This window comes from Cornus florida, unplaced genomic scaffold, assembly GCF_030987335.1.
Source record: "Cornus florida cultivar Cherokee Brave unplaced genomic scaffold, ASM3098733v1 CherokeeBrave_3.0.0_Hap2_Chr02, whole genome shotgun sequence".
Lineage (NCBI taxonomy): Eukaryota > Viridiplantae > Streptophyta > Magnoliopsida > Cornales > Cornaceae > Cornus > Cornus florida.
The window spans coordinates 105,342,968-105,370,924 of record NW_026775572.1 but is presented as its reverse complement, the minus strand read 5'-3'; the positions used below and the strand labels follow the sequence as shown (position 1 = coordinate 105,370,924).

Here is a 27,957-nt window from a genome sequence, read left to right as displayed (position 1 = left end):
AGTACTCACTTACGGAGGGCATCACAGCAGAATCATTCTGCACCCACAGTTCCTGTATCTTCGGGGTCAACCCAGGGAGTGGTTTGTTACCATTGTCAGCAACCGGGGTACATGAAGCCTCGTTGCCTACGGCTTCGGGCACAGGCCAGTCAGACTTCAATTTCTACAAAGATAGGGTAGGGAGCTTGCTTCTATTGCAAGCGGCCAAGTCATCTCAGGAAGGATTGTCCAAAGTTGTCGAATAAGTCACGTGGTGGCACAGATTCACAGACGGTGCCGGCACAGTCTGCAGTAGTTCAGTCTGGTTTCAGAGTTCCTGAGGCACCACAGCCAGTAGCACCAGTTGGCACTTATCCAGCCAGAGGTTCTACACCTACTGCTTCTACATATCAGCCAGGCTATCAGGGCAGTTCACAACAGGGCTCAGGGACTCAGGGACGAGCCTATGCTCTTCCACAGGCGGATGCTTCCGCAGGCACCTCTTCAGTTCGAGGTATCTTTCCAGTTTTTAGTTCTTGGGCACGAGTTCTTGTTAATACGGGTGCATCACATTCTTTCATTTCTGCATCATTTGCACATTCATTGGGTCTGGAGGTCACACTTCGGGATAGTTTTCTCTGTGTTGACACACCAGTAGGGGGTCCAGTGTCTTAAAATCGTGTTTGTCGAGGTTGTACTATTGAGATAGCTGGACGAACTTTGGAGTTCGATTTTGTTATTCTTGACATGACGGGTTTTGACGTCATTCTTGGGATAGATCGGTTGTCATTCTTCCGGGCTACGATCGATTGCTTCCGCGGGAGGTTGTCTGTTTGCACTCCCAAGGGAGATTGTTTCCATTTTGTGGGAGATCAGAGCGATTCCCACCCGGCAATGGTTTTCAGCATTGGTGACTGGAGTCGCCACAGATCCTACTTGGCTAGTTTACTAGTTAACGAGGATAGCAGTTTAGGCCGTGTTCTTCCGGCAGTTGTTGAGGAGTTTGTTAATGTCTTTCCAGAGGAACTGACAGAGTTACCTCCTTTAAGGGAAGTGGTTTTTGCCATTAATGTCATTCCCGGTACGGCACCCATCTCTATGGCACCGTACCGTATGGCACCGGCAGAACTTGATGAACTGAAGGGTCAGTTGGATGATTTGAAAGCTAAGGGCTTTATTCGTCCTAGTGCTTCACCATGGGGAGCACCAGTTCTTTTTGCGAAGAAGAAGGATGGGTCTTTGAGACTTTGCATCGATTATCGCAAGTTGAATCAAGCTACGATCAGGAACAGGTATCCTTTGCCTAGGATCGATGACTTGTTTTATCAGTTGAAGGGAGCGACATGCTTTTCGAAGATTGATTTGAGGTCGGGCTACTATCAGTTAAGGGTTAAGGATGAGGATATATCCAAGACTGCTTTTCGTACACGGTATGGCCATTATGAGTTTCTGGTGATGCCATTTGGTTTGACCAATGCTCCAGCAACTTTCATGGACTTAATGAACCGTGTATTCAGTGACCATCTTGATAAGTTTGTGGTGGTGTTCGTTGATGACATTCTCGTGTACTCAGCTTCAAGGGAAGAGCATGAGTATCACTTGAGAGTAGTTTTGCAGATCCTTAGGGATAACCAATTGTATGCCAAGTTCGAGAAATGCAAATTTTGGCTACCGGAGGTGAAGTTTCTTGGACACGTCGTGTCAGGGGGCGGTGTTGCTGTGGATCCGTCAAAGATTGAGTCTGTAATGGATTGGGAGCGGCCGAAGACAGTGTTTGAGATTCGGAGCTTTCTTAGCCTAGCCGGCTATTACAGGAGATTTGTTCAGGATTTCTCTCGTCTAGCAGCACCAATGACTCGACTTACTCGCAAGGGAGTCAAGTTCATATGGAATGAGGCTTGTGATTTTGCTTTTCAGGAGTTGAAGGTCAGGTTGACATCAGCTCCAGTTTTGATCATACCTGAACGTGGTTTGGGTTATGTGATCTATTGTGATGCTTCACGGGAAGGTTTGGGTTGTGTTCTGATGCAAACTGAATGGGTGGTAGCTTATAGGTCTCGACAGTTGAAGACTCACAAGTTGAACTATCCGACACATGATTTGGAGTTGGCAGCAGTTATCTTTGCCCTTAAGGGGTGGAGACACTATTTGTATGGGGAGAAGTTCGAAGTTTTCTCCGATCACAAGAGTCTCAAATATCTCTTCTCTCAGAAGGATTTGAATTTGAGACAGCGCAGATGGGTTGAGTTCATGGAGGACTATGATTTTGTGTTGCAGTATCATCCGGGGAAAGCCAATATGGTGGTTGATGCATTGAGTAGGAAGTCGCGAGGTACTCTTGCTAGCATTTCCATTCACAAATGGAAGATGTTAAAAGAGCTTGCAGATCTTGGTTTGCAATTGTATGAGGATGTTTCACCGGCTATTTTATTTAGCCTTGTGGCTCAACCGGCTCTTGTTAGCAGAGTTATTGAGGCACAGCAGGAGGATGGGGAGATGAAGTCCATCCACGATCAGATTTCAGGCGACGGGAATGTAGAGGGTTGGACCTTGCATTCAGACAGTGGTCTCAAGTACAGGGGGAGGATGTTTGTCCCTTTGTCTTGTCGTGATGATGTTCTTCGGGATTTTCACCATTCTCGACTCGCAGTTCATCCAGGTGGTACGAAGATGTATCACAATTTGTGGAGACAGTTTTGGTCGAAGGGTATGAAAGGGGATGTTTCTCAGTTCGTGGCTAAATACCTTACTTGTCAGCTAGTGAAGGCGGAGCATCAGAGACCGGCAGGTTTGTTGCAACCACTACCAGTGGCAGAGTGGAAGTGGGAGCACATCACTATGGATTTCGTGACGGGACTTCCGAGATCCAAGGCAGGGAATGATGCCGTTTGGGTCATTGTTGATAGATTGACTAAGACGGCTCACTTTCTGTCTATAGCAGTGACGGACGATGCAGAGAGACTTAGTGGACTGTATGTGGGGCAGATTGTCAAGCTTCACGGGGTTCCAGTATCCATTGTTTCGGATAGGGATCCCAGGTTCACGTCTCACTTTTGGCATAGTTTTCAAGAGGCTCTTGACACAGGGCTTCACTTTAGCACGGCATTCTATCCTCAGACTGATGGTCAGTCAGAGCGTACCATTCAGATATTAGAGGATATGCTACGGGCTTGCATTTTGGATTTTGGGGGTAATTGGGAAGACTATTTACCCTTAGTTGAGTTTGCCTACAACAACAGTTACCAGACCAGTATTGGCATGGCACCTTTTGAGGCGTTGTATGGCAGACCTTGTAGATCTCCAGTTTGTTGGACCGAGGTAGGTGATACAGTCGCCTTGGGTCCTGACATTGTCATTGAGACAACAGAGAAGATTAAGTTGATTCGGCAGCGGTTGGCTACAGCTCAGAGCAGACAGAAGAGTTATGCTGATAAGAGGAGGATATCCTTGTCTTTTGAGGTAAGGGACCACGTCTTTCTTAAGATTTCTCCACGGAAGGGACTTCTAAGATTTCGACAAATGGGCAAGTTGTCTCCTAAGTTCATAGGACCATTTCAGATTTTGGAGCGCGTTGGTGAAGTTGCTTATCGTTTGGCATTACCGCCAGACTTGGATAGAGTTCATGACATCTTTCATGTATCTATGTTGAGGAAGTATGAGCCGGATCCATCGCATGTTTTACGGTGGACTGATGTTGTTATTGATGAGGATGTGACCTACGAGGAGGGTCCAGTCCAGATTCTTGATTCACGGGAGCAGGTTTTGAGAACCAACACCATCCCATTGGTTAACGTTTTGTGGAGACATCACGGTGTTGAGGAGGCTACCTGGGAGCTCGGGCAGGAGGTACGCTCTCGGTATCCCCATTTGTTCTCTCTTTCAGGTACGGCTCGATTTCGGGGACGAAATCCATTTAAGGAGGGTAGGTTGTAATGACACGAACTTTTTCCTCCTTTTTCATTTTTGGTGATTTTCTTTTTTTTTGTCTTTTACTCGTTTATCATTTTTCCTCGCTTAACCTCACTTCGGGTGTTTGGATTTGATTCCGGTTTTGCATGTATTCATGATACTTGATTTTCATGACATTGGTATTTTCACTTTTGTTGAAAAGCATGCTAGTTGCTTTTATTTATCATTAAGGGTATGAATGCTTACTTTAGTGTAATTATACATAACTTTTGGGATTTTAGTGTAATTATGCAAAATTATTATTTTTCGTTTGAGGGACCTTTTTGCAATTTATTTTAGAAGATATTTTAAAAAAGGACCATTTTGCAATTTTTGGAAAGTGTAACAAGTGTCACACTCTCATGGAGCCATTTGTTGGCATTTAGGTGAAGAGACTTGGCACCGTGACCTCTTGACATTTGGTGGGTGGAGATTCATCCATGTGTTGGCCTTAGATTGGTGCACATATAACCATTGGATTATTGACAAGTGTAAACTTAGGATTAAGTCTTGGAAGAGGCATTGGATTGTTGACAAGTGTAAGCTTAGGATTAAGTCTTGGAAGAGGCATTGGATTAGTGACAAGTGTAAGGCCATGATCTAGTCTTGCATTGTGTGTGTGTGTGAGAGGTAGTGTAAGAGCACATAGTGAGTGGAGGATCTCTAGCCCTTCCACTCACCATTTTTTTCACTTATCCTCTTTATTTTCCTTAGTTCTTCAAAGTTCTAACCTAGCCACCATTGGAGAAAAGCTTGGTTAATAGCTTTCTTCTTCAATTTTGGTGCCCTTCCATTTATCTTAGACTAAGAACCTTAACTAGTAAAAGTTTCCTCTCATTCTCCTCTTCATTAACCCTAAGCCTGTTTTCCAATTTGTGCTTGGTAGCTTGGATTATAGAGATACAATTCTCTATTGAGGTAGGGGTGGTAGTATGTTTATTTTCTAAGTGTTTTGAAATCCTTTGGGGTTTAATATATATTGTATATATGCTTTTAGAATTGTAGTATTGCATACTATAGGAAATCCTTATGATTGACTCAGGATTTCATTGATCAAGCATGTATGTTGTGTATATATCTTGAGTACGATTGTTGAAGTTGTATAGAATTCTTAATGATTTGAATTACTATGCTATTGTGATGGAAATCCTACATTCTAGTGTATTACTATTAATAATCATGGTTGTTTTAGAAGCTATTTGCTAAAATGCAAACATTTAGTATATATGGCTTATTGTTGAGGCATGTTTAAATTGATAAGTTAATGATATTGTTTTGTGCATAATATCATGTTAAGAACTTGTCATCTATCATGTCATTCTAGACTTGGAACCCGAAGACATGGTTTGTATGGTTTCAAAGTACTTGTGCATGGAAGGTGGTTTATATGCCTTGTTATCTATATACAAGTTTTGGACTTGATATATATACTTTGGATTCTCTTGGGACATGGTTACTAGTAACATGACTAGAGTTTGGCTCTAGTACAGGAGGTATGAGTTCTCCCCAATCGAGATAGTGCGCACTTAGGGTGGTCTTCCCTGCAGGTTAATGCCCGGAATAACCGTTGATGTCTCGGCAGAATTCCGAGCTTAGGTGTCCAAGGATTCTACTTTTTTTGATTTCACATTCATTTCCAAGTTGACAATCTATGCTATTTGTAACTTGTAAATTTTGTTATATGCGGTTTGATGTTGCTAAGTACATCCATTTTGATATTGTGTTGCTAATAAACATTTAAGTTAGCTTAAGATGATCCCTTAGAACACCTTAAACATAGACGTTAAGTGGAATGCTCCCTTATATTCGTCTATATTAATCTTACAATGATATTGAAACTTTAGGGTATACGCATATGCTTCTCCTACGAGTAACTTGATTACTCACCCTAGTGGTTTGGGTTATTTTTCAGGTAAAGAGACCATGTTCTTGGATGCTCATCATCCTTAGAAGATTTTGAGTTATTTGAAGCCTTTTTGTATATTGACATGCACTTGTTTAGCATGCCTTCCTTTTTTGGATGTTAATTTTGTATACCATGGATGTATGGTATTGTAAAAGCTAAAATGGCTTCCTTGATGTGTAATGTATATCTAAGAACACTTGAAGATGTCTATTTTGTATGCATAACATGAGGCCAAGTGCCATGTACACTTATATCACATGTATGCTAGTTTAATCCCATAGTTGTCTTATGAAATGATGAGAATTCGAGGTTTGACAGGTTGTATTTTGTATATGACATGTTATGTGACCATGAGCTATTGGAACACATGTATTTTCTCATTTTACATATGTGTGCATGTTCACTTTGGCACACAACACCATTCTTGAAGAAATGAACACTTAGAGTAGCATTCATTTACATTTTTTTGCTAAATGAGACCTCAAGGGCATTTTTGGTATTTCACTTGAAAAATAAATGTTGGTCTTGACATGGTTGACTAGAAAACATGATTTTAAGGGGTGTTACTTCACAACTTTTTTCCAAAAAAGTCCCAAAAAGTCCTCAAAATGGCATTTCAAGGTTGCATTTTAGGTGCAGCTACAGGAGTTCGAGCGCTCTAAATGGGAGTTCAAGCGCTCGAAGTTTGGGCAGAAAGTTTTGGCCTCGGGCAGGTACTGTTCGAGTGCTCAAAGTCCTAAGTTCGAGCGCTCGAAGTACTATTCACAGAGTGTTTTTGTGTCTTGGTTCAGCACTGCACCTCCAACTTCAAATTGTCATATCTTCCTCATTTTAACTCCAAATTGGTCCGTTCTTCAGTCTAAATTGACCACATCGAAATAAGCTTTCCAATGGTACCAATTAGAGTTTCATATTCCTTTGGTAACTCAAGTTATTCAAGTTTTAGTGGAGGGGTGTCAGTTTTTGGCTCGAACCGGGATAGGGTTTTTCCTCCTTCGACTTTAAGTTTTGATATCTTTGCCGTCCGGACTCCGAATCAAGTGATTCTTGAGTCTAAGTTCATTTATTTTTCGTTGTCTTTCCAACGGTGTGCTTCGTAGTACTCACTTTTAGGATGGAAATGACCATTTTACCCTTGGGTTCCTTTTGTCCATTTTTGAGATCTTGTTTCCGCATTTGTTTTCTTTGGGTTCCATGATCTCATTGAGGGTCTCTTTAGTGTCCTAGAAACATGTTGTGTCCCTAGGGATGTCGTTTCATCTTTTGCTTCCGCAATTCGAATCCGTTATCGGGTCATCTTTCTATTCATCACTGACGCACCGGGTTGAAAAACCTTGGGCCGTCACAAAATAATTCTTATGTGTTGGTTTGAAATTATAATTCCAATATTTATGATTGTGTCTGTTTCTCTTCGGCATAGTTAGGGCTTAGGATTATGAATGATTAATAAATAAAAAAATTAAGGCATTTATAAACCAAATTATTAGTCATTAACAATTGTCTATGCACGTGTAGAGAATGACTACTTTGATTGGAGTGATCTTTATACTTTTAGCCTCAGTTCTGAGAAAAAAAATCAAATGTTGCTTGCTGTAAAAACACTATTCCTGCCCAGATTTCTTACCCGGAAAATAAGTTGATTTTTTTGAAACTTTGAGGCTTCATATCTTCATCATTCGGACTCCAAATTAAGTGATTTTTGAGTTTAAGTTTATTAGTTTTTGCTTGTCTATCCAACGGTATGAACTGTTGCATCCAATTTTATCTAAAAAGACTATTTTACCCCTTGTAAAGTGCCCTTGCCGCACTGATTTTAAACTCAAAAGTTAGTTTTTTTGAAACTTTGACGTTTCATATCTTCTTCATCCGGACTCCGAATCAAGTGATTCTTGAGTCTAGATTCATTAATTTTTCCTAGTCTACCTATCAGTATGCTTAGTTGCATCCAATTGTATCTAAAAAGACTATTTTACCCCTTGTAAAGTGCCCTTGCCGCACTGATTTTAAACTCAAAAGTTAATTTTTTTGAAACTTTGACGTTTCATATCTTCTTCATCCGGACTCCGAATCAAGTGATTCTTGAGTCTAGATTCATTAATTCTTCCTAGTCTATCTATCGGTATGCTCAATTGCATCCAGTTTTATCTGAAAAGATCATTTTACCCCTTGTAAAGTACCCTTGCCGCATTGATTTCAAACCCAAAATTTTGATTTTATGAAACTTTGGAGTTTTATATCTTCTTCATCCGGACTTCGAATCAAGTGATTCTTGAGTCCATCTTGATTAGTTTTTCGTTGTCCTTCCAGTGGTGTGCTCGGTGGCACCCGAGTCCATAGTTTTCAGAAATGACTATTTTACCCCTAGGGGCTTATTTGTCATATTTTTTGTCTTTTGCTTCCACATCAGCTCTCATTGAGTTCCACGACCTCATGGAAGGTCACTTTGACTTCTTAGAGTCTTATTTTCTGTTTTCGCTTCCGCATTTCGGATCCATTATCGGATCAAACTACGGTTCATCAGAGGACGCACTGGCTTGAAAAACCAGGGCCGTCACAAAATCAGCCACCACAGGTCATGCTAGACAGAAGACAATTAGTTGGTTTACTTACCCAAGAGTACGGCCTGGAACTTAGAGGTGCCGGCCGACCAATCTATAGAACTCCATATCCAGAAGTGGTAAACCAAGTTGAGTTCCCTAGAGGATATATAGTCCCTGACTTTGTAACCTTTAGTGGAGAAGGGAATCAATCGACCGTGGAGCACATTGGCCGTTTCACAGTGCAATGTGGAGAGGCCAGTGTGAGCCCTTGGTTAAAATTAAGACTTTTTCCTAACTCTTTGACTGGGCAGCTTTTTCATGGTATATTCGTTTACCTTCTAACTCTGTTTTTAATTGGCCATAGATGGAGGAGTTATTTCACAATCAATTCTATCGTACTGAGACAGAACCAACTCTGGCCGATTTATCCAGGCTGAGCCAATTGCCTAGTGAATCGGTCGAGACATTCATTGCAAGATTCAGGAGGGCAAGATTGAGATGTTGTGTACCTCTTCCAGAACAGGAGTACATCTGTTTAGCTTTGAACGGCCTTGATTTTGAACTTCGGAAGAGGTTTGAAGGAGTCCCATTTCGTGACATGTATGACCTGGCCGAAAAAGGCACCAGGTATGAGTTGGTCCTCAAGGAGGAGAAAGAATGAAAAAATTCCTCTAAAGGTACATACTATAGGGATCCCAATTATGAAGTTTTTTCAACCGATGTGATTAAAGAGGAAGATCTTGATGCTAATTTGGCTGAAATTATAATTAAGAAGCCTTATGTATGTGAGGCTTTAACAAAACCAAAGGCATCTACCAGTGGTACTTAGCCATCAACTTCATCGGCCAGGAAGGGCACCGCCGATACTGGTAAGGTATTGCAAAAAGCCATTGACGAAGGAGTTTTGAAATTTTTTGAAAAGAAGGCAGAAGTGTGACGGCCCTGGTTTTTTAGGCCAGTGCGTCAGTGATGAACCGAAAGGATGATCCGATAACGGATCGGAAATGCGAAAGTAAAAACAAAAAGAACATGACTCTAAGAAGTCAAAGTGACCTTCCATGAGGTCGTGGAACTCAATGAGAACTAATGCGGAAGCAAAAGATCGAAAATATGACAAATAAGCCCCCAAGGGCAAAACAGTCATTTTACATGAAAATGACGTCCCTAGAATGTATATTATTTTTGAGACACATCCAAGACTTCTAGTGAAGTCACAGAACTCAAAAGAAAGTAGCGGAAGCGAAATTACAAGAAAACCGGACAAAAATAGCCCCAAGGGCAAAATGGTCATTTTTGAAAAATATAAAATTGGGTGCTACTGAGCACACCACTGGGAAGACAGCAAAAAATTAATCAAGTTGGACTCAAGAATCACTTGATTCGGAGTCCGGATGAAAGAGAAAAGTCAAAACAAAGTTTTGACTACGCCGCGGCCGTGAATAGTAACCTGGGCAAAATGCTGAAATCGTGTGCTGTTTTGAGGCACTAAACGACGTTTTCTTGAAAAACACGAAAAGAAACCCCCCCTTAAAATAATTTTTCCAGGCTGACCATGTCAAAAGAAAAATTTATTTTCGACGTGGAATCCCCAAAATGCCCTTACAACAGACTTTTCAAATAGTGTTGATGCGTACAGGAAATCATATTTGACACGGGGTTTTCGAGTCTGAGATGACATTTTCGAGAAAAATGTTGTGAAGAACCCCCCCCCCCCCCTAAAATCACTTTTTCTATGTGACCATATCAAGACCGGAATTCATTTTTCAAAAGAAATTTCCGAAATGCCCCTAGATCAATATAGGCCAAGAGGGTTAAAACAAAAAGCTGCTACATGATTTTTTTTTTTTTTTTTTAAATCTGCCAGAACAGAGAGCGAAACAGGCTAGTAGATGAATTTTTCTAGAAAAACACAAAGAAAAAACTCTCCTCAAAATTGAGTTTTCTATTTGACTCACCACAGAATTCAAAAAAAACTCACTGTAAAACACCCAAAATGCCCCTCCATGAAATCTGGTCATGAAGGCCAAAAAGCTGTTACAATTGAAAACAGAAAAGTGAACTTCCCAAGGGATTTCTGATACCAAGATGACATTTTCTAGAAAAATACAACGAAGAAACCCCCACTAAAATCACATTTTCTAAGCGACCATGTTGAAAGAAGAAAATAAAACTGATGTGAAAAGTCTAGAATACCCCTAGATCAGATTATGCAATAAAGTTTCAAAATGAATCCATATGAGGCTTATTTCACCAAAGAAGAAGGTTTGCCCGAAAACGACCATGCACGCAAATGTAAATTACCTATTAGGACGTGCTACAATGGTCCATGGCTTAAAAATACCACTAACGCAAAATTTGACCCCCCAATGGCCAAAAGGGCGAAAATGCACATAAAATGGAAAATTTGAAATTTAAAATTTACAAATGATTTCAAATTACCATTTGGACCTTGGTCACACTTCATGCATGATTAATAAGACCTAGTGGAGGTGCCGGGACACACTTTACACCACCCGATTTGAAAATGAACCCTTAAAGGCTCGGTTTCTACTATTTTAGCCCAAAAATGCAACATGTGAACTAAAATGCAAAAATGAAAAATAAATGGTGTTTGGTCCTTAGCCATACCTCATATATATTAAATAAATTCTAGGTAATGAATTTCATACATAAAGCACACTCCGGTGCAAAATAACATACTAAAACGCATGCTTTTTCACATATTTTCATTAAAGGCAAAATACAACCATTATGAATAAACATGAACTTCAAATGAAATTTGGCCCTTAGCCTTATATCATATATATAAAATGAGAATCAAAAAGTATGCTTAGGCACACATTACAAGTTTAGAATCAAATATACACACTTGACAAATAAGGCTACAAATGGTATTTCAAGCCAACCTTTACACGAATGGAACCTTCAAGTCCACAAATCATCCAAGCATGATGAGAATCTCAACCTTGATTCCTATACCTGAAATATGCCCCAGTAACTTTGGGGTGAGTAACATAAAGCTATTCGTAGGAAATGAGCATGCATCAACCTAACATTTTACATGTTTGCATAATTTAAACATCATGGTTCATTCCACCTAGCGTTTATATCAAAGGTGAGACTCAGGGAGCATCCTAAGCTGCCTAAGATCATTTCTAGCATAAAACACATCATTCATGCAATACAAACAACATAGGAGCATGCTATACAAAGCGACAAAATATAGATTCTCAAAGTCATCAACTTGAAATCTAAAATGTGTAAACAACTAAATATAACCATTTAGTATAAATTGGAGTTTCTAGTACCACACGTTAAGACATAGATCCTCAAAGTAATCAACTCGAAATCTAAAAGTGTGTAAACGACTAAAGTGGGTCATGTCACCTAACGTCTATGTTCCAAATGAATCTATATGATCATTCATAAATCACATTTGAACAATATAGCATAAATACGCTTAACAACATCAAAATTTATAATGATTCATCAAAAAACATAAAAACATGAATGTACTAAACAACATTAAAAGCATGCTATGATTCATTCAAAACCATAATGCGTAAATGTACTTAACAACATTAAATCGCTAATAACCAAAACCACAAGTCACAATTAAACATTGGTTGTCAACTTAGAATTGAATGCGAAAACAAATAGTGGAAGACTTAGACATCACGTCTCGAACTAAACCAAGAACAAAATGGTTATTCCGGGCATTAACCCGCTGGGAAGACCACCCTAGTGCGCACTATCTCAATGGGGAGAACTCATACCTCCCGCACTAGAGCCAAACTTTAGCTATATCATAGTAACAATGTCCCAAGACTCCAAATAAATAAGTTAACAACTTATATATGAAATATATATATATCAGCACGAAACTACATTCCATACACAAGTAGGTTGAAACCACACAATACATGCCCTAAATCCACATGTCGAATCTTCAGTATGCGATTCGAAACACGCTATAACAATATAATTCAATATTAAAACATAATCGCATAAGTCCATTACAAATCTAAAATCATGCTTCAAACATAATATCAATGTTAAACACATGATTTAATCAATAATACAATAGAAATGGAAATTAATTATATAACCTAATTAGTTTCTCTAAGTTTCATATCTCAATCAAATGAACCCTAATTAACACATGTTAAACAACATAACTTGTTCATTACATGAATCAAATCAAAAGTTTATTTAGAACATTGGATCAATAGGATAGAATTTAATTAAAACATGATAATTAAATCTCTAAATTCTAAAATAACATCAAATGGTCCCAAATTAACATATGCTAGTATACAAGCCCTAGTCATCACAAATATCAAGTTAAAAACTTAATTAGGCCAATGGAACCATTAAATGGATTTTAATTAATCTTTAGATTTTATACTTATCCAAATGCTCTCAAATTAAATTATGTTAAGGAATATGCCAAGACTTAATTTAAAAGCATATTATAAGTTCATTTCATGCAAGGTACGTCCATGATAATTAAACTTTCACAAAAGATAATTATTAAATAAAAAGTGAAATTCTTATTCAATTAATCCCAATTTAATATATGTTAACAAACATATCAAATCATAATTTATCATCATGCCAGAATTCAATTCTAAGCTATATACATCCTTGTTAATTAAATTTCATACAAAGAAATAAATATTACTAATTTTTTAAATTTGATACAAGGCATGCAAATAAGTTGTATAATCATGGGAAACACTCAATACAACACATATATAATCTTAAAACATCCCCTACCTCAATTTAAGATGAAAATCTCAAAAGCCACCAAAATGAAATGGCTCCGAATCCGACAATACTTCGGGATTTTGTCGGGGACAACGCCGTGAACATTAAACTCCAAAGAGGACCTACCAAAATCCTAACTTGACCTCAAACCTGAATTCAAAATTTGGTCATAAATGGGTTCTAAGGGGGAAAGAAGCGCGTAGTCAAGACAAACACAAAACGCAAAGGCACTATGACTTTCTAACAAAGGGAAGGAAGTTTAAATTAAAGGAGAAGGGTGGCAGCCCCCCTTGGACTGCCATGGCAGATTCAGGTCGTGCATGAAGAGAGGAGAAAGTGACTTTTTAATTTTATAACCCCCAATTTATAGAAAATCCCAAAAAGTGTCCCGGAAAAGCCCCGCCGGGTCCGGAAAAGTGAAATTTGAGCAGACGCGCTCAAACGGCAAAACTCCGTGAATGAAAAAGATTCAAATTGATAAAATATGAATAATGGAAGAAACGGCGTCAAAAATCAAGTTTCGAGCAAAGAGATATGCCTTAAACAAGTTCTGCGGCAACCGGGGCCAGAAACCCAGAAACTGAAGAAAATCGACCAAAAGGCAATTCTAAGAGTACACAACTCGACAAAAAGTGAAAATGAGTCTCGTACGAGGACCTAGGCTCAAAACGAGTTATTTTTGCAATAACTTTCATTAATTGCACAATGGCCCCTCTAAAAAGTGAAAACTGCGAAAATATCTTCCAAAAACATTTTCTTAAAAATCCCTAAAATAAAATATCTTCAAAAGATATTTATGAAAAATACCCCAAGAAAACAAAAAGATTCTGAAAAACTGTGCATCTATGCCCCTACGGACACCGAGAGCAGGCAGAGTACTTTCTTACAAAAGTAAAGATATGTATTTCGTGGAAACCACTTAGGATGAAGGTACGTGAAGTCGAAAACCAACTGCGACCATGAAAAGTGAGATTGTGCCAAAAAGTGACAAACGGGGAAAAGACAAAATAGGAAAAATGACGAAAAGTGAATAGTGTCGAAAAATGAAAAATGTGGGAATGACTCAGCCCTCAAAGGAAGTTGTCAATTCAAGGAAAAGAGTCTCAAAAATCATTCCAGAGCACTCGAGACTACACTAAGTGATGAAAAACTGAACTCAGAAAGGAAAAAAACAATGGAAAAAAAAATATCCGTGAAAATCTGAGAAAAGGAAAGGAAGAAAAATGACCGGGTCATTACAAGAAGTGATGAGGGTTGATGGTGATCCATTTCCTAATATTGTAAATACCAATGTAATCAGCCTGGCACTTGAAAAAGTCGCTAATAATGGTAAACAAAAAAGGGTGCCAAAAGTTCTTGATAGTTCATCATCAGCCAGCAACAATGAACAGAGGGTGAATGATTTAGAAAATTAGTTAGGGAAGCTCAAATTACCCTTATCAGCAATGGTTGTTGCCCAACTTGCAAAGGCCGTGGGAATAATCAAGATAAGAGGAGCTATTTTCAATCAACCAGGAAGTGCAGTGTTCATGAAAGGTTGGGTCATCAGCCAAGACAGAATCCCGAGGAAGTTAATTGACCAATATTCAGAGAGAATCGGCTAAGGGCAATAAAAATCATTCGATCAGAAAGATCTGTGACCGATAGAGTTCTACCAGAGGAACATTCCTATCCTAGTTTCAAAAGGAAACCAGTAATCCAATCAGAAATATGGGTTCAAAAGGGGAAGGAGTCTAGCCATATAAGAACGGTCAGACCTCCTTTGGTTGACTATGTCAGATGGACTCGAGTGAATCATCTGAAGTTTCCTAAACAACCTCCTACACATACTCAAAAAAGGAGGTTGCAAATGAAAATTGTAGAACTTAAAAGAAAAAAGGATAAAATTGACTAGGTTCCATTAGCCAAGGAGGATGAACCAAGGGAGGCTGAAGACATAGAGGTTGCTATATATTTTGGGAATGAGGCATCCTCTTACAAAGAGAAAGATAATCAGCTAGATCAAGATCCAAAGCATACGTCCAAGTACAGGATTCGTTTTGGTTCCCTTCCGGATGAGGTAAATAGTAATATGGTATTTGTTTTACCTTCTATGTTTGAAGCAAGGACGGAGCCAAAGATGAACAGGGATGTCACATCAACCGATCATAAGGACGAGGCTAAATCATCAAAAATCAAGAATGGTTCAAAGAGTTCATCGGCCGGGGTAGATTGGCCTCTCCGGGCCAACCAACTGAGGCTGATAAAATCATCTTTGAAAAACCACCTCTGGCCATGACACAACAGTTGAGGCCATTGTATGTTAAGGTTTGGGTTGAAGGACAGCCAATCAATAGGGTGTTGTTGACAATGGTTCGGTGGTAAATGTCATTCCAGCGACTACTTTGATGAAATTGGGCAAGACCATGGATGATGTGGTTCCAACCGACATGGCCATCAGCGATTTTAATGGAGGATCTAGTAATACCAAAGGTATTCTGCCTTTGGAAATTACTATTGGTGGCAAAACTTCCTTCACGGCCTTCTTTATCATTGACTCAACCACAGCCTATAATCTCTTTTTAGGCCGAGATTGGATTCACCCTAATATGTATATCCCATTAACATTGCATCAAATGTTGATTTTTAGAGATGACAATGAGGTAAAAATTGTTGACGCCGATAATAAACGTTTTATAGCCAAGGTATATTCGGCCGAGGCTACACTTTATGATGAAACTGTTGTACCTATCAAATTTGAAGGCATTAATAGGATGAGACGACCAGCAGTAGCAACAATGAAGAAAAACTTAGTTACTACTGATGTTGAAGAGCTATTAACAGAAGTAGTTCGGCCGAAAATTGATATTTTCAGGTCGAGCATCAAGGAAATTGAAGACGTTTTCGATGGATTACATAAATAAAGAAAAAAATAAGTGGCAAACTTTTAGGGCCGCTTGCATAAGACTGAAAGCATATCTTGCTGGAAATAGATTAGCTAGAGAAGAGCAATTATATGAAGAAGTAGCGGCCAGTACGGCTGATATAGTTAAAGAATGTTTTGAAAAACTGGATGCAATCCAACTTGAAGATTTGGAGTCAGCCCCTTTCAGGATAGAAGATAATAAGGCAGAGGTTCAGGATCCTTTATATGAAATTAATGTTGGTACTGAAGAAGATCATCGGCCATTGTTTGTTAGTACTTTGCTTGAGCGTAATTTTCAGTCCGATTTGATCAATTTATTAAAGGAATATAAGGATTGCTTTACTTAGAATTATGAAGAGATGCCTGGCTTATCACAAAAGCTGGTATAACACAGGTTGCCTATCATGTCACAGCCCAAGTTTTGTAAACTCGGTGCGTCAGTGATGACCAAAAGATGACCCGATAACGGATCCGAAATGCGGAAGCGAAAGGTGAAACAACGGTCTCTATAGATACAATGCGTCTCTAAGACACCAATGTGACCCTCAATGAGGTCATGGAACCCAAAGGAAAACAAATGCGGAAGTGTTGTTTCAAAAACGGACAAAAAGGAACCTAGGGGCAAAATGGTCATTTTGTAAAAAAGTGGATTCAAGTGCTATCGAGCACACCACTGGGAAGACAATGAAAAACTAATCATGATGGACTTAAGAATTTTATTATTCGGATTTTGGATGAAGGACAAATGATAAAACAAAGAAAAACGAGCAATAAAGCTAAAAGGGGTAAACTGGTAATTATCCAGAAATATCTGGGTGCAACCGAGCACACCGTTGGATAGAAAATGAAAAATTAATCAATTTGAAAAAAAGAAAATTCACTTGATTTGGAGTCCGGATGAGGGAGAAAGGTCAAAAACAAAATCGACGTCGCGGCGGCCCGATGAAGGCCGTGACAGCTACAGTGCCGTCAACCCACTACTGCTGCAACTAAAAGTAAAAACGGGCATCTAAACGGACTTTTCTGGAAAAACTCAAAGAAGAAACCCCCCCTAAAATCAAGTTTCCTACCCCGATAGCGGACGGAAACAAAAAAAAAATGTATTGTAAAATGCCCAGAATGCCCCCAAGAAAATCTGGTCAATGAAGTAAAAATTTCTCCGAGCTGCTGCCCAAAGAAAGGAAATAGGGCTTCGAGAGTTTTTTAAATTGCCTAAATTGAAAATGCAATCTTAAAATACACCCACAAGACCCTCGGAAGTTTTGGATCGGTCGTCACACTTTTCAAAAAAAAGTCGATGAATAGTACCAAGTACATTTGCACTAAAAATCTACAAAACCTGGCAGCAAGGATTTTTCGGACAAATATGGATTTTTGAGGGCCAAGATGGCATTTTCTGGAAAAACACGAAGAATAAACCCCCCTCAAAATTGAGTTTTCTACACGTTACATGAGGAAAAATGAAAAAAAAATGCATTGTGAAATACCCGAAATGCCCCTGGAACAGAATAGGGTAAAACTCCCTAAAAATGCTACTTAGAGTTTTTGTTTCATCAAGGATGGTGTTGTTTGCCAAAGTGAGTATGCAAGTGCATGCAATATGATAAAATAGATGTACCAACATGGCCTAAAGCCTCTTTACATTCTATTAACAAGTTTTAGCATACAAAGCTTCCATAGTTGATAAAAATACATTTTCAAGCAAAATATGGCACCAATTGAATACAAGTGCAAATATGAACTTGCTTGGCCCTTGGCCTCATGTCCTACATGTCAAATGCATTAAAAGGAGTGTACTTATGTACACTTTACATACGTAGAATCAAAGAATACAAGTTTGATACATAAAGCTACCAAACAATCCAAGGCAATGAAATCTTCAAGTCTTGAGTCCTGTACCTGAAATATGCCCCAGTATCGTAGGGGTGAGTAACATAAAGCTACTCGTAGGAGATGAGCATGCATTGACCTAGCATTTTACAGTTTTATCAATTTAGGGTGAAACATGTTAAAGGGGCTCATGCCACCTAACGTCTATGTCAAGTGAGACTCGGGGATCATCCTAAGCTACTTAGATCATTTCTAGCATAGTCACATTGTTCATACAATTCAAACAACATGGAAACATGTTATACAAAACAACTAGATATAGATTCTCAAAGTCTTCAACTTGAAATCTAAGATACGAAAACAATAAGAGTGGGTCAGGTCATCTAACGTCTATGTTCAAAGTGAATCTATAGGATCATTCCTAAACTACATTTGAACATCAAAACACAAATTATGATATCGATGCAATTTAACCAACATTGGAACTTCCAATACAATGCTTAAAGCATGATTTCTCAAAGTTAACGTCTTGCAACTTAAAATGGGAAATCAAACAAAGAACAACAAGTTACGATATCATCTAGTTATCAACTTGAAATGAAATACAAAATCAAACAAAGTGGATACTCAGACGTCACGCCGGATCTGACCGACAACATAGTTACTATAGGGTTACTAGCCCATAGGTAACCTCCCTATGTGTACACTAGACTATATAGAGGGACAATCCCCCGTACTAGAACCAAGTCCTAGCCGTAGTCAACAACGACATCCCCAAGTTTCCAAAATCAACAAATTGTACAATAACGTATATATATCAACATGTATATACAAGATATCAACCATTTACTAAGCACAACCCAATTTTGGAAACATATACAATACATGCTCAAAGTCTACAACTACTATGGCATGAAAGATGCCAAATACAAAATGTGCAATTCCTTACACATAGCAACAATATATTTAATAAGGAAAAACATATTCTCATGAATATAAAAGTAACAACTATGTTATCCAATACTCAAAAGTAATCAAGTGACCATACACCAAATCCAAATCCATGATTTAAATATAAAAACAACTTCCAAAATGCAATTAAATCCATGGAGTAATAAAATAGAATTTAATTAGACATAAATAGTTAAATTATCTAAATTCCAAGTTAATCCCAAATAACCTCAATTTAATCTATATTGAAGGACATGTCATGGTCATCACATATATAACATCAAATGACAATTTAAGTGACTAAAGCACTTAAAACAAAATTAATCAAGCTATTTAATTAATTTTCTCTAGATTTTTAAACAATTCCAAATGCCCTCAATTTAATCTATGTTAGAGAACATGCCAAGGCCTATTTAAATACCACATTACAACTTGATTTCATACTTGATATAACCATGTGAATTAAATTTTCACTAAAGATAAATATAAAATAAAAGTTGTAATTCTTAATCAAATGAGCCAAATTTAATATATGTTAACCAACATATCCAAGCATAATTTCTTAACATGTTACAATTCAATTCCAAGTCATACATATCCTTGAGCATTAAATCCTTTACAAAGAAATTAATTAAAATTAAATTCCAAGATTTATACAAAACATGCATACAAGTTGTATAAGCATATATAATCATCAATACAACACAAATATAATCCTAAGACACCCCCTACCTCAATTTGAGATGAAAATCTCAAAAACCATCAAAACGAAACGGCTCCGAATCCGACGAAACTCCTGGGTTTTGTCGGGAACAACACGATCTATATGAATCTCCAAGAAGCCCCATGAAAATCCAAACTTGGCCTAAATTCCAAACTCAAAATTTGGTCAGAAATGGTTTCTAATAAGGGGTAATGGTAGAGCACGACGAGGCGAGCAACAAATGCAAAGGCCGAAGGATTTTCACTTAGGAAAAATAGGTTAAAGGAGGAGAAAGAAGATGGCAGCTCCATGGGCATCCATGGCTACCTTTGGTCATGCAAGGAGAAAAGGAAGATTTTTCTTTTTTAAGGCACCTATTTATAGTAAATCACAAAAAGTGCCCCGAAAGGGCCCCGCCGGGTCCGGAAAAGTGAATTTTGAGTAAATGCGCTCAAACAGCAAAACTCTGTGAACAAAAAAGATTTAAAATGAGAAAATATGAATAACAGAAGAAACAGCGTCGAAAATTGAGTCCTGAGCAGAAAGTTATGCCCCGAACAAGTTCGGTAGCAACCGGGTCCAAAAACTCTGAAACTGGAGAAAAACGACCAGAATGGAATTCTATGAATTTACAAGTCAACAAAAAGTGAAAATGAATCCTATACGAGAATACAGGCTCCAGATGAGACATTTTGCAATAACTTTCGTTAATTGCACAATGGCCCCTACAAAAAGGGTTAACTGCGAAACTGCCCCAGAATGAAAATATCTTCCAAAAGATATTTTCTTAGATGCCCCTGAAGTAAAATATCTGCAAAAGATATTTATAAAAAACACCCCAAGAAATGAAATTAATTCCAAAGATTTATGCATCTATGCCCCTATAGGCACCGGGAGTAACCAGAGTACTTTCTTATAAAAGTAAAGATACGTATTTTGTGGAAACCACTCATGATAAGGATAAGTGAAGTCAAAAACCAACTCTGAGCACAAGAAGTGAGGTTGTGCCAAAAACTGACAAACGGAGATAAGACGAAATAAGGAAAATGATAGAATAGGGAAAAGATGAAATAGCGCATAGTGTCCAAAAATGAAAAATGCGAAAATGACTCGGTCCTCAAAGGAAGTTATCAATTCACATGAAAGAGTCTCAGAAACCAATTCTGAGCACTCGAGATGACACTAAGCGACGAAAAACCATACACGGAAAAGAAAAGACAACGGAAAAAATTTATCCGCAAAATTTGAGGAAAAAGGGAAAAGGAAGAAAATGACCGGGTCATTACATATCAAGAAAGATTTTCAACCATATAAACAACCACCAAGGAGGATGTCCTTTGAAGTAATGCTCAAAATTAAAGAAGAAATTGAAAGACTTTTTTAAGGCAGGATTTATTCGAACGGTTAGGTATGTTGAATGGTTGCCCAATGTTGTTCCAGTAATAAAGAAAAATGTCAAACTTCGGATTTGTGTAGATTTTCATAATTTAAATACTGCTACTCCAAAAGATGAATATCCAATGTCAGTAGCTGATCAACTTATTGATTCGGCCACTAAATATTAAATAATGTCTTTCATGGACGGCCATTCAGGTTATAATCAAATCTATATGGCCGAGGAGGATATTCCCAAAATGACTTTTAGATGTCCTGGGTCAATTGGTACTTTTGAGTGGGTTTAATGCCATTCGGCCTAAAGAATACAGGGACTACTTATCAAAGGGCAATGAATTCAATCTTTCATGATATGATTGGCCGATTTATGGAAATTTACATAGATGATGTGGTTGTGAAATCATCAGCCAAAAAACAGCATTTGGAACAGTTGAAAAATGCCTTTAAAAGGATGAGAATCCACAAATTGAAAATGAACCCGTTGAAGTGTGTTTTTGGGGTCTTAGTCGGGAACTTTGGGATTCTTGGTACATCAATGAGGCATAGAAGTGGAGCAGAATATGGCCAAAGTTATTATAAACACTATGGCCCCAACCAACAAAAAACAGGTACAAAAGTTTCTCGGCCAGGTAGGTTTTCTTAGAAGATTTATTTCTAACCATGCTGGCTGAGTACATGCTTTTTTTCCTTTACTGAAATTGAAGTCACATGAAAATTTTCATTGGGACAAATCCCAATAGAAGGCCTTTGACAAAATAAAAGAGTATTTGACAAACCCCCCAGTAGTGATGCCTCCAAGGAAGAAATGGCCGTTGAAGCTTTATTTATCAGCCACAGATGAATCGATTAGTAGCATGCTTGCTCAGAATAATGAACTCGGAAAGGAACAGGCTGTTTACTATTTAAGTAGAGTACTAACTGATGTTGAATGCAGATATTCTTCAATTGAGAAGCTTTGTTTATCTTTGTATTATTCAGCCATGAAATTAAGGGTATATATGCGGCCGGTTGATGTTTACATTCTTTGTCAAACTAATGTGATTAAATATATGTAAGTGGGCATTAGCCTTGATGGAATTAAATTTTATCTTTGTCCCACAAAAATCAATTAAAGGAAGACTTCTGGTTGATTTCTTGGCCGATCATCCTTCAACTGATATTGATCCACAAGTTTATGATGAATTAGAGTCATCAGCCATATTCTTGACCCCTTAGATATTGATGTTCGATGGATCAAGCACGGTCGATGGAGCAGGGGCAGGTATTTTTATCATCTCACCAGCCGGAAGAAAGACTTCATTTCATTTTTCTTAGATTTTAAATGCTCAAATAATCAGGCCGAATATGAAGCACTTATAATCGGCCTAGAAATTTTAATTGAAATGGCTGTCAGAGATGTAAAAATTTTGGGAGATTCAAACTTGGTACGTAGTTAAATTACTGAAGATTTCAAATGCTTAAGTTGGCAATTAAGGCCGTCTCATTCTCTAACCAGTTCATTAATTAATCAATTTGATAATGTTCAACTTAAGTTCTGGCCGAGAGGACAGAATAAAGAGGCAAATAACATGGCCCAAGCAGCTTCTAGAATAAGAGTACCAGTCAGAGCTGAAGATCAATTGATAAAGATAACACGGAGATCCTTACCATCGGCCGAAATAAGAAATACTGAGATGGCCGATTCTTGGGTAATTGTTATAGAAGATCTGGCCGATGACGATTGGAGAATACCCTTCATAATGTTTCTTCGAAATCCAAATATCAAGGCTGATAGCAGTATCAAGAGGAGATCAATCAATTTTCTACTCCTTGATGGGGATTATACAGAAAAGGCTTTGAAGATGGACTCCTACTACAATGCATAAGTAAAGAAGAAGCACTCCAGGTTATAGCCGAAGTACATGAAGGCAGTTGTGGAGCCCACCAAGCAGGAATTAAAATGAGATGGCTGATCCGAAGGTATGGATACTATTGGCCAAGAATGAGGAAAGATTGCATAGATTATGCAAAAGGCTGCCAAGCTTGTTAAAAATATGGGCCGATTCAAAACATGCTAGCAAAAGAATTACAACCAATAATTAAATTATGGCTGTTCAGAGGATGGGGCCTTGACCTCATTGGTAAAGTTAATCCACTATCAAGCAAAGGCCATCACCGGGTGATTGTTGCCACGGATTATTTTACTAAATGGGTTGAGGCAAAGCTTGTAAAATGGTTGATCAACAAATGGTGATTAGCTTCATGGAACAACATATTGTCTATAGATTTGGGATTCCAAAAACACTTGTTTCTGACAATGCAACAGTGTTTAAGGCAGTTGATGTGTTATAATTCGGCCACAATATAAATATCCATATGTTAGCCTCTACATCATACTATGCCCAAGCAAATGGTCAGGTTGAGTCTTCAAACAAAAGTTTAATAGAGATCATTGAAAAAATGATCAAAGATAAGCCAAAAAGATGGCATGAGACTTTATCTGAGGCTCTATGGGCCTATAGAAATTCAAAAAGAACAGGCACGGGAATCATACCATATATGTTAACCTATGGACACAATGCTGTTCTGCCTATGGAAATGAAGGTTCAATCGGCCAGAGTTGTATTCCAAAATAATCTAACTCCGGCTGATTACACCTAAGCAATGTTAACAGAATTGGAAGACTTGGATGAAATTAGGCTGGATGCGTTGGATCACATCATAGCTTACAAGAAGAAGGTAATGAGGATATACAACAAAAGGGTAAAACCTACGTCTTTTGCTGAAGAAGATTTAGTTTGGAAAGTTATTTTGCCAGTGGGTAAGATTGATAGGAAATATGGGAAATGGTCTCATAAATGGGAAGGGCCATACTTGGTCCATCAAGTCCTAAGTGGAGGAGCATACAGGCTGAGGTATCTTAGTAGCTGATTGCATGATTACCCCATTAATGGCAAGTACCTTAAGAGGTATATGCCAACAATCTTTGAAAGGGAAAATTAGAGTCAGCCAATACCTTTGGTTGACCATTTGTACCTCTATGTAATAAATTCGGCCTGTTTATAGGCTGATTTAGTTGTTTAAATTTCAATAAAAATTCTTGTTGAAGTCTTGGTAGTTGCAGCAAAATAAAGCCATTTATTTATTGAAGTGTAAAGATTACATCATTTAAGTTCATACACTGTAATGGCTACAAAAAGGGGTCCTATTGAAAAAGATTAAATGTTTGCCAATTTTTCCTTAAAATCGACCCAAATCACTAAGGACCGATTAAAGGCAACCATAGCCTGTCTCTTTGATTCTTCCAATTTAGGTAATTCTTCACGAAGATTTGCATGCTCGTGAGCAAGGTTTTGAGCTTCAAACTGCAATGTGGCAGCTTTGGCAGACAAGATGGCCTTACGAGCATGACTCTGGTCGATCTCTTGTTTGAAGACTCTCTCTCTCTCCTCCAGGCTAATGAATTCTTTGTTCACTCGGTCAAAGGTAGAAGCTTAGGTTAATAATTGATCACCAAGAGTATCCTTCCTGCTCTTGCTCTTGTTAAACTGATTGATCGATTCATTGGCTTGGAAAATCTCATCAGCTAAAGCTAGTAGTTGACCTTTAAAAGTAGTAATTGTGGCTTGCAGGTCGACTGGGAAGTCTGGGTACTGGCTGAGTGTGGTAAGGATAGCCATGAGTTCAGTCTCAAATTGTAGAAGATCAGCAACATCTCTCTGCAAAATTTCAACCAAAGCTTTTTTCGTTTCTTCCATTGTTTGTTTTGGAACACTGGCTGAAGTAACTGGAGTTGTTCCTAAAGATTCACTCTCTCTCTTTTCAGTCACTGAAGCTACCACATCTTTGAAGAAATTACTCAAGGCCAGAAGGGAGGAAGCAGGAGCTTTTGGTAGAGGAAATAAGGGAACTTTTTCTTGAACAACCTGTCAATTTGAAGAAGGTTAGATTACTAAATTTTGAAGTATAGACAAAATTACAGGTATGAGGTAATCAATACCTTGGATGATTCGGCCATATCCGCAACCAAGGGTGGTTGATGGCTGATTACTGGTGGAAGAAATTCAAGCTGAAGAGTTATGTTGTCCCCTTGAGATGAAGCTTTGGCAGGAGTAACCTGAACATTTAAAGGTACTTTAATGGGTTCATGAAAATCCTTCAAAGGACTGAAGTTCCTAATTGGGCTATAAACCAAATCAAGATGAGGAAATTGCTGCAAAAGGAAGACCAATGGTGTTATTAAAAGTTGTGAAGTTTAAAAATAAAAAATAAAAAGAACAACTTGTGAAAATATCATTACCTCTTTTTTATCTGAGGAATGATCAGAAGGATCATCAACCACATTAATTACAGGATCATCGGCCAATTCAATCATAGGATCATCAGTCACATCTTCTGTAAGCTGGGGACTTGCTGGATTCTCTTCAACTTCAGGTTTTTTACCTTTGTTGAACTTTGTCCTCTTTAAAGTTCCATGGGCAGTAGACTTTTTTCTCTTTCCCTGAAGAAGGAAATCTTGTTAAAGATTACCTCGGCCGATAACAATTTTGGCCGAGAATTAGGTATCAATATCGGTTATGTATTTTGATAATACGGCCGATATGACCATTTTACTGAAGAATAAAGGTTCATTAGGCTAATGAGTATAATCTTTTACCTTGCCCACAAGTGGAAGGATTGGAGGAACATCAGGTTTGGTGGCTGATTCAGTTTCTGTAGGCTAAGGAGGTTGACTGGAGGAAATTTCATCATCCTGAAGCTCAACATTCTCTGGATTAAGGGAAGCTGACAGAGTTTCATTATCTGAATCTACAACAAGGGTAAGAGAGTTTAGTCTAAAGCTTTTAATATATATATGTATGAAAATAAAGGAAGAGTATATCTTTGAGTAGGCTGGCTGTGGCCTTAGCCTTAACCTTAGCCTTAGCCTTTCTCTCTTTATTAGTCTTTGTTGGAGCATCTATTGGCTGAGAGAAAGGAAGTTTCTTGGCTATTTGTTTCTTGCCTTTGGGAGGATCTTTTTGAGGCACAAATTTCTTTGGAGTTACAGCCCAAGTGATTACAAAAGCCCCTTCAAAGGCCACAGATATAAACTTGAATGATTCTAGGATTTTGATGATAAGGGATCGGCATTCAACCGTCCTGGTAGAAGCAATATAAGAAGACCATCATTGGTCAAAATTGGAATTTGTGGCTGGGTTTTTAGTGAAAGTTTGGAATTTGAATCCATCTTGCTAACTAGAGAACCGAGAGGATACATTTTGAACATAAGAATCATTCGGGAATACCACACGCCTATGAAAGTTTTTGTTAAAGGAAAGATAAGGAGGCGTGGGAATCATTTGGGTTAGGCCAAATTGCTTAGCAAGCTGACTAGGGTTATAGAACTCAACCCCAACCTTTGAATTCACTGTCCCCAAAGGACCAGTATTGAAATGAAGATCCCTTGAAATAAGAAAACTGCCCACATGACTGGCCCACATCGCCGAAAGCTCATCGGTAGTCTTTTTTGTGTATACTCCTTGAGGAAGAGTTAACCATCGAGGGGCTTGAGAACAATGTGAAAATGGAAGAAATTGGCTTATGGTCCTATGCTCGCATCTAGAGTAGAAAAAATTGAAGCAATCTCCAAATGAGTGAGATTTGGATACGGCCGATGCATAACTGACAGAAATGAGTGGATCATTGGCCGAAGGCCTCACCACAGACCCTAACTCAGGAAAATAAACTTGTAGCCAAATTTGAAATAGCCAGAAGGGGCCACCATAACGTCCAAAGTTGGAGGTAAGCAGGTCATAAATTCCTCTGTATAAATGAGAAAGAACCAAAGGGGCTAAAGTAAGGGTACCTCTGGAAAGAGCAACGGCCACATGGATGAAATCTTTGGTAACTTGAAAGGCCAGCACATATAGAAGAAACTTATTCAGCCAGGCCAACAAGAAAGCAATGTGTTCGGCATCATTTACAGGAATATGAGGGTCTATGGTGGAATTGAAATATTTACCATATGAAGACTCAGAAGATTTGGTTCCGATTTGTTTGGAAAGAAAGACGAAGGGAGAATCCTCCTCTACCAATAAGCTGCCCACATCAATCCCAAAGGGCTTAAAGCAGGTTAAAAAGCATATATCCTGAATAGTTAGAGCTATCATGCCACACTTCAAGTGTAAGGAGTTGGTGGTGGTCGACCAATTGAACATAGCCATTAGGGCCCTGTCTTGAGCAATATTGGTTTTGCTCAGTTAGATGGCATTATAAATACCGCAAGCCTTCCACGTGTCTCCTTTTACGGCCCCAACCCGATCAACCCAATTGATGCAAGCATCATTGGGAATATGCCATGTCCTAAATAAAAATGTGGCAAACTGTCATTTTCATTAGGGGAGAAAGTTTGAAGAAATGGAAGCACATCAGCTGAAGGGTAGAATGGCGAAATGAATCCAGGGGCTTCATCAAGGAAGGTAGGACCAAACCTTTGAAGTCGGAACGAAGGTCTATGAGAGTGCCAAGACAGTATTTGTAAGGAAAAAGGGTCTTTAGGGATTTTTCAATAATATTGCCATGAGTCGAAGGATCTGAGGGTTGAGGCGCTGAGGTAAAATCGGTTGATTTGGTTTTCTTAGGAGCCATGGAAGAGTATCAAGGGAAGGAATTTAAGTTGTCATGGTTTGAGAAAGGGAATTTCAGAGATAGTGATTGAAGGGTAAGAAGAATAATTCCAGTGTTTAAAACACAATGCTAAATATTAGTGGATGTAGTAGCAGATGTGTCCAATCACCGCTTTACATGGGAATTGATAACCATTAAGGCAGGTGGTTGGGTGAGTAAGAATTTATTTCTGAAATTTGAAATTCAAGTTTTGGCCGATTAAAATTCCAAAAGTCTTTTATCATAAGTGATAAGGCATTTCAAATTTAGGGGGCATTTGTTGGCACCAAAACTTGGCAGCCACCTCAGCGGTGACGTGGACCAATAAGGAGCCGACAAGTGCAGCATGATTCCAAGGAAAGACGGCCAATTGAGAAACAAAAGGAGAAAATCTAGGAATTCA

At 38.4% G+C, this 27,957-nt stretch overlaps 1 protein-coding gene across 1 annotated transcript; it reads left to right on the top strand.

Annotated features, from left to right (window-relative positions):
* Nucleotides 1-1,227: 1,227 nt before the first annotated feature.
* On the top strand, nt 1,228-15,421 carry LOC132296587 (uncharacterized; the record flags this gene model as incomplete). Its single annotated transcript, XM_059794772.1, has 4 exons — nt 1,228-1,674; nt 8,738-9,000; nt 14,444-14,537; nt 15,038-15,421. Coding segments are annotated over 4 exons (1,188 nt in total), but the record flags the coding sequence as incomplete, so codon positions are not given.
* Between the last annotated feature and the right edge of the window lie 12,536 nt (nt 15,422-27,957).